We start from the raw sequence: 12,501 nt of genomic DNA, 5'->3' as shown, positions 1-12,501 counted from the left end.
AAAATGGAGGCATTATGGACTGTAGAGTTCAGCACCATGTGACTGACTGACTGTTTGCATATGTGTCCTGCCTCTCTGCTCCCTGCTGTTAAGAGCCCAGTGTTGATCTGAGGCTGTCCAGGTCTTTCAGAGACACTGAACCACCAGCAGCACAATGATGATGCTACTGACTCTACTGCTGACCATCCTGGAGCTCCTGGTTCAGGGTGAGACTCTCTGCTCAAAGCTTAGCTTTACAGTACTGTATTTAACAACAATGGAGAAAAACACCAATTCATATTTTATTCTTCTCTTCCAGGTTCATCAGGAGACAAAATCATGACACAGACTCCAAAATCTTTGTCTGTTGTTCAAGGACAGACTGCCACCATTACATGTAAAGCTAGTGAAAATGTTGCCAATGAGGTAGACTGGTACCTTCAGAAACCTGGGGCAGCCATTAAACTTCTTATTTATCATGTATCAAACCGTCAGCCTGGAGTTTCTGATCGTTTCAGTGGAAGTCAGTCTGGAAATGTTTACACTTTGACCATCAGCAGAGTTCAGGCTGAAGATGCAGGAGTTTATCATTGTCAGCAGGATAACAGCTTGCCGTTCACACAGTGATACAACGTCGTACAAAAACCTCCCTCAGCAACAGAGGAACTGATCCACAGCTGCATTGAGGCAGAAGTTATGCATAAACCACTTTTTACAGATAGTAACATTTGACTTAATAGTGTTGATTTCTTATTTTATAACATATACCATTCATAGGTAGCTTACTAAACAGGATCTATGATTCAACTAAGTTTGAACCTGATAACAATAATAAGCATCAGCTGTTCTCAGTTGGGAACAATTCTACCCATACAGTCAGTCAATGGAGACATTAAATGTCTATTAAAGACTCATATTTTCACATTGCATGTATTTTAAGTTGAGCTAAAGTTATAATTTGGTTTGTTGTTTTAATTTATATTTCTGTTTTTCATTATTCTCAGTTACAGCACTTTAAATGGATTCTTAAATGTTTTGAAACGTAAATGTTTAACATTTATATTTCTAAGGTTATAAAAACTGAAGTGCTACATGTTTTCAGGTGCTGTATAAATACGTTTTACCTTGAGTTCTTATTACAATGATGGTTTATTACACAAAGTAAGTAGAACTTACTTTGTGTAATAAGTTCAAAAATGTAATCACTTACTTAAACTGTGCCTAATTTAGATTGCCTTGTCTATTTTTTGATATTTGTTTTAAAGTTTATAAAATTCTCATGACTCTGAATGATAAAAGAATGAAGGACAAATAGTTAAGATTTAAAAATTTTTGCAATTAACACTGGGCATAATAAAAAAAATTCTAATTAAGTAATCGCAATTATTCACATCCTAATTGAAAAAATATATAGAGAAAATAAACCACTTTCTAAATTAAAAACTACTTTTTCTCTTTGATTGATAAATAAATAATTATATGAGCTGTGATATTTTTGCTTAAGGTTTTGCTACTGTCAGAATTGTATGATGGCTGATGACTAGTCAGTTTGTTCTAAAGGAATATAGCAAGAATTATGTTTGTAGAGTTTTTGTGATTCAACAAAAAATGAGTAAGAAATACATGAGGTAGAGGGAAACCTATTAGTAAATTCATCTTAGTAATCTAACGTCTGTCTTGGAGTCAGTCAGAGTATTTCCATAGAGCCACTTTGCATCAGCAGCTCCATGCTCCAGCGCTCTGGGAGAGTTTATAGTCCTGAGAGTTGAACACTGGATGATTGACAGCTGTCCTTAGTGACAACAGAAGACACAGAAATCCTCCTCATCTAAAACATGACTTTGATCTGCGTCCTCATCTGGACTCTCCTCTGCTGCTGCTTCACAGGTAAAGTCCAGAGAATCAAACTCCTCTCCTCTATACACATCTGTCCCTCTGAAATGAAGTCGACAAACCATGAAGCTCCTTTATGTTTTTGTCTCTGTGTCCTCAGAGTCCAGAGGTCAGGTCACAGTGACTCAGCCTGCAGCAGTGAGAGCTGATCTGGGAGGATCTGTCAGCATCAGGTGTAGAACCAGTCAGAATGTTCATGTTTACAACAGCAACCAGATTTTGGCCTGGTACCAACAGAAAGAAGGACAATCTCCCAAGCGCCTCATTTATTATGCTAGCACTAGAGACTCCTGGACTCCAAGTCATTTTACAGGCAGTGGATCAAACTCTGACTTCACTCTGACCATCAGTGGAGTTCAGGCTGAAGATGCTGCAGTTTATTACTGTCAGAGTCTTCATTACATCAACAGTCAGTGGGTGTTCACACAGTGAAAAACAGTCGTACAAAAACCTCCCTCACTCAGACTGAGAAGAAACTCCTGCTTAATGTTAGACAGACTCTGACACAGATGATTAAACACAGACACACAGTGTGTCACTGATATACAATATTCACATAGTTAGTGCAGATTCAGGTTTTGTTTTCTCATTGTACAGAATTCCTTCAAGTTTTAAAATTTTAATACATCTAAAAAAGGATTCTTGTTTATGGCCAAATCTGACCTTTAAATGTTAGCATTTATGAAGACATAAAAAAAGAAGTTGGCATCATGATATATCTCTGTCGGGTTCATAAAATGTAGGTTTTTGCTTAAGAAGAACTGAAATACACAATTTATGGATACAATTCCTGCAGGAAGGAGAGACAGTTGAACCCCGGACTCAAACACACTGTCTCCCACTGGACCTCTTCTGCAGAGTGTTTATTAACAGAACATGATGCATGGTTACAAACAGAGTAATGTTCTGACAGAACAATTAATCAGTTCATGAAGACAGAATGCTCCATCAGAATGACAAGGCAGGATGGTCTCCTGACTGAATCATGAGACAGGAGTGGAGCATCCCCTTTCACAAATGTTTCAAAAACACACATTAATTTTATAATCATCATTGAATAAACCTAACATTCTCTCCTGGCTGAGAGCTGTCCTCACAACGAGTTGATTAAAAACAGTAGAAAATAGCCATGCCTTTTTAAAAGCGTGTGGTGGAATCAAATATATATGAAATAATTTAACAAAGAACAGTCTTTGGCTACATAAAGTGTTTTTTTTTTTATCAATCCTGAGTTTTGGTTTCCAGAAGAGTGCAGTTCTAGGAATGGCAAAGGAAAGGAAAAAGGGGGGAATGCCGTTGAGGAAGAGCATATATATATATATATATATATATATATATATATATATATATATATATATATATATATATATATATATATATATATATATATATATATATATATATGGGTATGGGCTGGAAGTCCCAAGGTCAAAATGGAAGACGCCTCCTAAGGTAGTTGAGAATGACCGAGCTAAGATCCTATGGGACTTCAAGATCCAGACTGACAAACAGGTGATGGCTAACCAACCAGACATAGTGTTGATGGAAAAAACAGCAGAAGAAGGCAGTAGTGATAGATGTAGCAATCCCAAGCGACAGCAACATCAAGAAGAAAGAACACGAGAAGCTTGAGAAATATCAAGGGCTGAAAGAGAAGCTAGAAAAGATGTGGAAAGTGAGAGCAGCAGTGGTGCCAGTGGTAATTGGAGCACTGGGGACTGTGACCCCCAAACTGGGAGAGTGGCTACAGCAGATTCCAGGTAAAACATCAGAGGCCTCTGTCCAGAAGAGCGCAGTCCTAGGAACAGCTAAGATACTGCGCAGAACCCTCAAACTCCCAGGCCTCTGGTAGAGGACCCGAGCTTGAGGATGACACATACCACCACATGAGGGGTAAGAAAACAGTTTAGATAGATAGATAGATAGATAGATAGATAGATAGATAGATAGATAGATAGATAGATAGATAGATAGATAGATAGATAGATAGATAGATAGATAGATAGATAGATAGATAGATAGATAGATAGATAGATAAAAACTTTATTCCAGACTGATGGTCCAATAAATACATACATAAAATACGGTAAAAGTAGTTAATGATAAAAAGCACAACACAAGTACCATTATCGACTAAACAGGAACTTTAAGAAGACAGGAATACCAGTGTCCCCACAGCTTAGACTGATATCGGATTGCACTACGTGTGGTATTAGTAAGTGACAAGATAATATCGTTTGCAGATGCATTTAACCTACAAACAAACTTCTAAATTAACTTTCGTAAAACAGCTTGTAGGGTATTGACTCTTGCTGTGACAAACATCTCACTAGCACTGGACCATCCTGGCCATTTCAAAAGTACCAGCATAGCATTATTATAGACCACCTGCAGCCTTTGCAGGTTGATTTTTCTATATGTAGTCCACAGATGAGCAGTGTACAGAGAGGTACAACATGCATTTAACAGTTCAACTTTGACTGTATCAGTACATGCATCGAATTCACGAGCAAGGGTATTAGCTTGAGCATACAACAATCTACATTGTCTACAGATATCATCATCGTCTGACAGATTTTCTGTGATGATGTGCCCAAGATACGTGGTTTTGTTTGTAACACCCAGCACAGTATTTGACAGCAGAAAATCTGGAAAACTCAGTAGATTTATCTTCCTTACTCCTACAGATCATAATCACACTTTTAGATGGATTGTACTTTATGTCGTGTTCATGACCATACTCAGAACAGTTGTTAAGCAGTGGCTGTAACCCAGCAGTACTAGGGCTAAATATTACTAAATCATCTGCATACATCAAGTGAATAGGTACAGAGTCACGAGCCACACAACCAGTGTGACAAGCTCTCAACTTGTGTGACAGTTCATTCAGATACAAGTTATATATATATATATATATATATATATATATATATATATATATATATATATATATATATATATATATATATATATATATATATATATATATATATATATATATATATATAAAAATCCTACCAGTGGCTGGAAAAGGCTGGACTGAAGGACAGCACAGAGGCACTAATCATGGCAGCACAAGAACAGGCACTCAGTACAAGATCAATAGAGGCCAGGGTCTACCACAGCAGGCAGGACCCCCGATGCAGACTGTGCAAAGATGCCCCTGAAACAATACAGCACATAACAGCGGGGTGTAAAATGCAGGCAGGAAGTGCATACATGGAACGCCACAACCAGGTAGCTGTCATAGTGTACAGGAACATCTGCCATGAGTATGGGCTGGAAGTCCCAAGGTCAAAATGGAAGACACCTCCTAAGGTAGTTGAGAATGACCGAGCTAAGATCCTATGGGACTTCAAGATCCAGACTGACAAACAGGTGATGGCTAGCCAACCAGACATTGTGTTGATCGACAAACAGCAGAAGAAGGCAGTAGTGATAGATGTGGCAATCCCAAGCGACAGCAACATCAAGAAGAAAGAACACGAGAAGCTTGAGAAATACCAAGGACTGAAGGAGGAAATAGAAAAGATGTGGAAAGTAAGAGCAGCAGTGGTGCCAGTGGTAATTGGAGCACTGGGGGCTGTGACCCCCAAACTGGGAGAGTGGCTACAGCAGATTCCAGGTAAAACATCAGAGGTCTCTGTCCAGAAGAGCGCAGTCCTAGGAACAGCTAAGATACTGCGCAGAACCCTCAAACTCCCAGGCCTCTGGTAGAGGACCTGAGCTTGAGGATGACACATACCACCCCACGAGGGGTGAGAAAACAGTTTTTTATATATATATATATATATATATATATATATATATATATATATATATATATATATGTATATGTAAAAGGAATAAATGGGAGATGGATTTTTTCCCCACTACAGTTTCTTAATTTATAACACATACCATTAATTTGTGCCTTACTAAACAGGATCTATGATTCAACTAAGTTTAAACCTGATAACAATAATAAGCATCAGCTGTTCTCCATGGGGAACAATTCTACCCATACAGTCAGTCAGTGAAGACATTAAATGTTTATTAAAGCCTCATATTTTCACATTGCATGTATTTTAAGTTGAGCTAAAATTATAATTTGGTTTGTTGTTTTAATTTACATTTCTGCTTTTCATCATTCTCAGTTACAGGATTTTAAATGGATTCTTAAATACTTAGAAATGTAAATGTCGATCATTTACATTTCTAAGTTATAAAAACTCAAGTGCTATATGTTTTCAGGTGCTGTATTACAGTAGTACGTTTTACCTTGAGTTGTCATCACAATGTTGGTTTATTGGTGAAGGACAACTTACTTTGTGTAATAAGTTCGAAAATTGAATCACTTACTTAAACTGTGCCTAATTTAGATTGCCTTGTCCATTTTTTGATATTAAGTTTTTGAAATGCTCATGACTGAGAGATAAAAGAAAAGGACATAAAATGGTTTGAGGATTATAAATACATATTTTATCTGTCAATGAAGGACAGATAGTTATTTAAGATTAAAATATTTTTACTATTAATATTGGACATGATTAACATTTTTAATTGCATTAACTACTGGGTCTATAATTAAATTATCGCAATTAAACGCATTCTAATTGAAAAAAAATTATAGACAAAATAAATCCCTTTCTAAATTCAATAAAAACACTTTTTCTCTTTGATTGATAAATAAATAATTATATGACCTGTGACATTTTTGCTTAAGGTTTTGCTACTGTCAGAATTTTATGATGGCCAATGATCAGTCAGTTTGTTCTAAAGTAATAAGATAGCAAAGATTATTTATGTTTTGTAGAGTTTTTGTGATTCAACAAAAATGAATTAAGAAATACATGAGGTAGAGGGAAACCTATTAGTAAATTCATCTTAGTAATCTAATGTCTGTCTTGGAGTCAGTCAGATTATTTCCATAGAGCCACTTTGCATCAGCAGCTCCATGCTCCAGCGCTCTGGGAGAGTTTATAGTCCTGAGAGTTGAACTTTGGATGATTGACAGCTGTCCTTCATGACAACAGAAGACACAGAAATCCTCCTCATCTAAAACATGACTTTGATCTGCGTCCTCATCTGGACTCTCCTCTGCTGCTGCTTCACAGGTAAAATCCAGAGAATCAAACTCCTCTCCTCTATGAACATCTGTCCCTCTGAAATTAAGCCGACAAACCATGAAGCTGCTTTATGTTTTTGTCTCTGTGTCCTCAGAGTCCAGAGGTCAGGTCACAGTGACTCAGCCTGCAGCAGTGAGAGCTGATCTGGGAGGATCTGTCGGCATCAGATGTAGGACCAGTCAGAATGTTTACAACAACAACCATTTAGCCTGGTACCAACAGAAAGATGGACAATCTCCCAAACGCCTCATTTATTATGCTAGCACTAGAGACACCTGGACTCCAAGTCATTTTACAGGCAGTGGATCAAACTCTGACTTCACTCTGACCATCAGTGGAGTTCAGGCTGAAGATGCTGCAGTTTACTACTGTCTGAGTCTTCATAACATCAACAGTCAGTGGGTGTTCACACAGTGAAAAACAGTCGTACAAAAACCTCCCTCAGCCAGACTGAGCAGAAACTCCAGCTGAATGTTACACAGACTCTGACACAGATGATTAAACACAGAAACACACAGAGTGTCACTAATATATTCACATAGTTAGTGCAGATTCAAGTTTTGTTTTCTCATTTTGCAGAATTCCTTCATGTTTTAATATTTTAATACATCTGAAAAAAAGTGGTTTCTTGTTTATGGCCAAATCTGACCTTTGAATGTCAGTATTTATGAACACATTAAAAAAGAAGTTGGCATCATGATATATCTCTCTTGGCTGAGAGCTGTCCTCACAACAAGTAGATTAAAAATAATAAAAAAATAACCATGCCTTTTTAAAAGCTGGTGGTAGAATTAGAAATATTTAACAAAATACAGTCTTTGGCTACATGAAGTATTTTTAGTTTCAGTCCTGAGTTTTGGCCCTCCACCTCTTTGTTCATGCTTTAAAAGCTCTTCAGCCTCTATTCTTTTAATTCTTCTGTTGCTGTTGCATTGTCCTCAGGATTCCTTCTGCATTTTTAGAAAGTAAATTAGTGATACGCAAAAATAATCTGGAAAATCCAAAAAAATGCATTGCTGGGATCTTAGTTTATAGTAATATTGGATAAAAACAAAACCATCATTATAGCTGGTTTTACTAGTTTAATAACAAAAAAAACTGTAGACATTTTCAGGAAAATTCAGTGGATTTATTGTAGATAACAGAAACAAATAGATGTCGAAATGTGTTGGTATCTTTAAATTAATCTCTTTACATTATTTTTTAGAACTGGATATAGACAAATTTACCACAGTATATGGTTGGTTCTCAGACGATGCAAATGTTTTACCCAAACAAGGATGTCTACTTGTCTAAATCTTAAAATGTTCAATTCATGTGTTCCTGTTTGTTGCGCAAAGTGAGCAAAAGTAAACAGCTGTTATCTTCCTGTGGAAAATTACAGTATATATAAAAAGTTGCTGCACATCACTGGAAACTATTTAATCTTTTCAACAACGACACTATTAGCCTTTTGACAAAACAATAGCAGAAAAGGAGGTAATGTAATATATACAAAGTCCAATGAAATGTGCTGTTAATTTAATAAGTTTTTGCTGAAAAACAAGCCTTTAAGGAAATATACAGGATAAAGGAGAAAAAATTAAAACCGTTCATAAAAATATAAAATACAGGTACAGATACATTAATATATTTTATGCAGGTTTTTGGAGCATTGGCTAGTACTGCTGCCTTGCAGCAAGAAGGTTTCGAGTTTGAATCCCTGGGGTCTTTCTGCATGGGGTTTGCATGTTCTCCCTGAGCATGCATAGGTTCTCTCTGGGTAGTCCGGCTTCCTCTCACAGTCCAAAATCATGACAGTCTAAATTCTAGTAGGTGAATGGTTGTTTGTCTCTGTGTTGCCCTGCGATGAACTGGCAACCTGTCCAGGGCGTACCCTCTCGCCAGTAGACAGCTGGGGATAGGCACCAGAACCCCTCACAACGACGCTTGGGGTAAGCGTAACGGAAAATTGATGAATGGGTGGATAGCTCTGGCCCTTACACAATTGTCAATATCAAAGTACTATCAATATAGAAGATTGAGAAAAAAATACATATACTCTCTTTCTTTAATGTAAATCATTTTATTTTTGTTGCATTTTTGTTCCTGGTTCTTTTTAAAAGAAATCAAAAGCATATAATTTTATGAAGTTATTAAAAGAGGGGATGAAGCAAAAATGACATTAATGTTTAAAGATATTGTTATATCTATACATTTTTTATATTTATTAAATACTTATTCTTAGAAATTGTGAAGTTGTGAAGATCTCACTTCTGATTCATAAGCAATTAGACCTATGCCTCCCCACCGGTGCCTTAGTGCCGGATGTTCTGTCACCGGGTGTTTTTTGAACAGTAAACGATGCATTAACCCCCAAAATGAGTCCAGATTTTTACAATTTTCATTAAAAAAACAGTCAGATTTGTGTCTACTGTATTCCATGAGAATGCAGTCATGCACCACAACCTGACAATGAGTGAAAAGAAAAAGAAATCTAAAAGAACTGATTATTAGCAGAAATGCGGTATCGCGACTGCACAACTATGGGCACCGCAGGCATCGATGGACTAGGAATCCAGGACTGTTGGCCAGCCTCATTCATTAATCATACAGGTTAATCATCTCATTATCTTGAGAAATCAATAACTGTTTTGTCTTCATAACGAGACAATTATGTTGTTATCTCGAGAAAACAATTAATGGTTTAATCTTATCTTGACACGACAAAGGAAAAAAAAAAGTTGAGTTTGACCTCTCTCGGCGTCCGTACAAACCTCTTACATTTGACTAATATGTGGATTTATTTAGTTTAACTTTTGACGTTAATATAAGGTGTGTCATTGACGTTATTATATAGTGTGTTAAGGTTTGTTATTAACCTATTATCTTGGCACTTCTAGGCCATATTGTTTGGTCAGTAATAATTTTCTCACAGGAATCTTTTATCTTATATTACGGCCTGTCATTTTGGCCCAAATGACCAGGCTACCTTTTAGATGTGTTGTGGGGAAAAAAAATGTTAATTATTCATTCCAGTAAAAAATAAACACAGATAGTTTTATTTCATTTCGTCAATATTTTATTTAATCTTGGAATCTAAGAAAATGAAAGTCACTTAAAGCTTGCAGGTCTTTGGACTCAGAGGGAGGAGTGTAGGCCTGTGGCTGCGAGTAGACATGTCTTAGGCTAAGTCGTAATGTTGACTGGGATCCAGGGCTGAGGGTTCTCAGTGCTGCGGTGAGTTTTTGCTGAGAAGGAGCAGTTCTGAAAGATCCACGGGGACTTGTAGGTTACAATGCAGGTCTTGACGTGAAGGTTGAGGTTAGCAAACTTCCTTTGGAAAACCATGGAATCAGGAATTGGACAGGATGAGACTAAAGCTAACTCTGAGGCAGCACTAAGGGTCGTTACCACTTTGAGAGCATTGACAGTCTGTCGTCTGTGTCATGGTTTTTTTTGGTTCTGTTGTGCTTTACTTTGCCTCATGTTTCCTAGTTTTATTGGTTTAATTCCTATTTTGTTGTAGTTTCTAGATTTATGTTAGTTCTCAGGTTTTTCTGTTGTTTTCCTTTGTTGCCCTCTTGTGTGTGTTCCTTTCCCCTTGGCTTTCCTCTCACACCTGTTCCTTGTCAGCTCGTTAGCCTTCCCTTTGTCTCTTTCAGCTATATATGCTCTTCCTCTGCTGTCACTCTTTGTTGGTTCCTTGTTGTTGCTGGTCCTGTCATTGCTGTTTTCTTCTCACCTCGTCTGTCCCTGGCTCCTTGTTCGTCTTTTCCCCTGATGTCTCCATGGTTCTGGTCTGTGTTACATTTTTAGTTGGATTTTGCCTCTATTATTTGTGTTTGCATTAAAACTACAAGAAATCCCCTCAGCCTCTCTGCCTCTGCATTTGGGACCTCTAAACCACAACCAAAACGTGACAGTCTGAGGAAACCAGAAGGCAAAAATTAATCATCCCAGTTTTGTCCTTAAGAGATTAATACTCTTAATTCAATTCAATTAAAAAAATGTTTAATTAATCCCAAAACAAATTTAATTTTACAGTAATTCCGAGTAGTTTTTTTTTTTTTAACCAGTTGTTTATAGCTGTAGGCAGAAAGGATCTTCTGTAGCGGTTCGGTAGCGGCCTTGCACTGAATCTGGAGAAACCTCTGACTACCTCTGAATAAAGACACTGCTGTTGTTTAAAAATCTTCTGAATAGGATGCTCACTGTTTTCCATAATCTTATTTGGTTTGTAAAAAATTCTTTTTTTGTGACATAATCTCCAGTGGTTCTACAGGAGTTGATAGAACAGAGCCAGCCTTCTACATTAACTTATTAAGATTTTTTAACTCATATGTTCTGATACTGTTACTCCAGCAGTTTATGGGAGAATATAGTAGATCACATTCTTCACAACATATAGAAATGTAAAATCTTGCTGCAAACACCAAAGGACCAAAGTTTCATATGGGAGTACAGTCTGCTCTGTCAATTTTTATAGACAGCTTCACAGTTGCGTCTTCAGTTGACTTGTTTTCCAGTGAAAACCAAGATATCTATGCCCCTACACAACCTCCACTTTTTCTCCCTTGATATGAACAGGTTTTAACTTCTTCCTATTTCTTCTGAAATCTAGTCTTATTCCTTTGTTTTGTCGACATTCGGGATCAGATGATCGTTTCCACACCATGTCAACAAGTGGTTCACTTGCTCCCTGTACTTGCTCTTCTTTTGCATCTTTGACTCATCTAATGACTGCAGAGTCATCTGAGTATTTCTGCAGATGACAGGACTCTGTCTGGTACAGGAAGTAAAAGGAGAACAGAGTAAAAAGTAATGGTGAGAGTGATGTTCCCTGTGGTGCTCCTACGCTGCTGACATAAATACACAGCTGACCCCTCAGTCTAACAAACTGTGGTCTGTTTGTCAGGTACTAATTGATCCAGGCGATTGTTGATGCCTCCAACTGAGTCTTCTGGAGTTTCTCATTAAGTAGGTCAGGCTGTATTGCGTTAACTGGAGAAATCAAAGAACATGATCCTTACAATGCTGTGATAAATAAAACAATAAATACAAATATGATATATAAATAGAACTAAAGGTTGACTATTTTAAATATTTGAATTTGTGTATTTGAGCTCGTTAGTGTTTATTTGACCATTCATTTTAATTATTGTCTGACACATCTTCTGTGCAAGACTTTCTTCATCTTGGTTCTTTTAAAATGCTATATAAATAGGGTAGTATTTTATGTAAAGGTAGAAAGTCAAAACTACATGATAACTTTTTTTTTTAAAGTAAAAAATATGTCTGTGTCATTGTAAGGAGTAACATATTTTCGACTATTAACCTCTGTAAAGAAAAAGAGAGAAATATAATATACAGGCACAAAGCCTTGATAAAGATTTTGTAAAGTGAATATACTTTGGCCAAAAAAATTATAAAAAAAATAATATTCAGAAAAATGTCACAAAAGTAAAAAGAAATACAATAAGGATAAAAACTTAAATGCATCCTTAAATACATAAATCTCAATAACTATTGGACTCAGGAT

The 12,501-nt window shown here is 36.7% G+C and overlaps 3 gene segments (V, D, J or C); all 3 read left to right on the top strand.

Annotated features, from left to right (window-relative positions):
- Positions 1-109: 109 nt before the first annotated feature.
- Positions 110-606, top strand: LOC119794980. The segment is given in 2 exon segments: positions 110-206; positions 299-606. Coding segments are annotated over 2 exon segments (360 nt in total).
- Positions 607-1,814: 1,208 nt separating this feature from the next.
- On the top strand, positions 1,815-2,304 carry LOC119795093. The segment is given in 2 exon segments: positions 1,815-1,866; positions 1,973-2,304. Coding segments are annotated over 2 exon segments (384 nt in total).
- Positions 2,305-6,867: 4,563 nt separating this feature from the next.
- On the top strand, positions 6,868-7,397 carry LOC119795092. The segment is given in 2 exon segments: positions 6,868-6,968; positions 7,075-7,397. Coding segments are annotated over 2 exon segments (375 nt in total).
- Positions 7,398-12,501: the final 5,104 nt, after the last annotated feature.

This window comes from Cyprinodon tularosa, unplaced genomic scaffold, assembly GCF_016077235.1.
Source record: "Cyprinodon tularosa strain WSP-4 unplaced genomic scaffold, ASM1607723v1 ctg5, whole genome shotgun sequence".
Lineage (NCBI taxonomy): Eukaryota > Metazoa > Chordata > Actinopteri > Cyprinodontiformes > Cyprinodontidae > Cyprinodon > Cyprinodon tularosa.
This window is presented reverse-complemented; position numbering and strand designations above follow the sequence as displayed.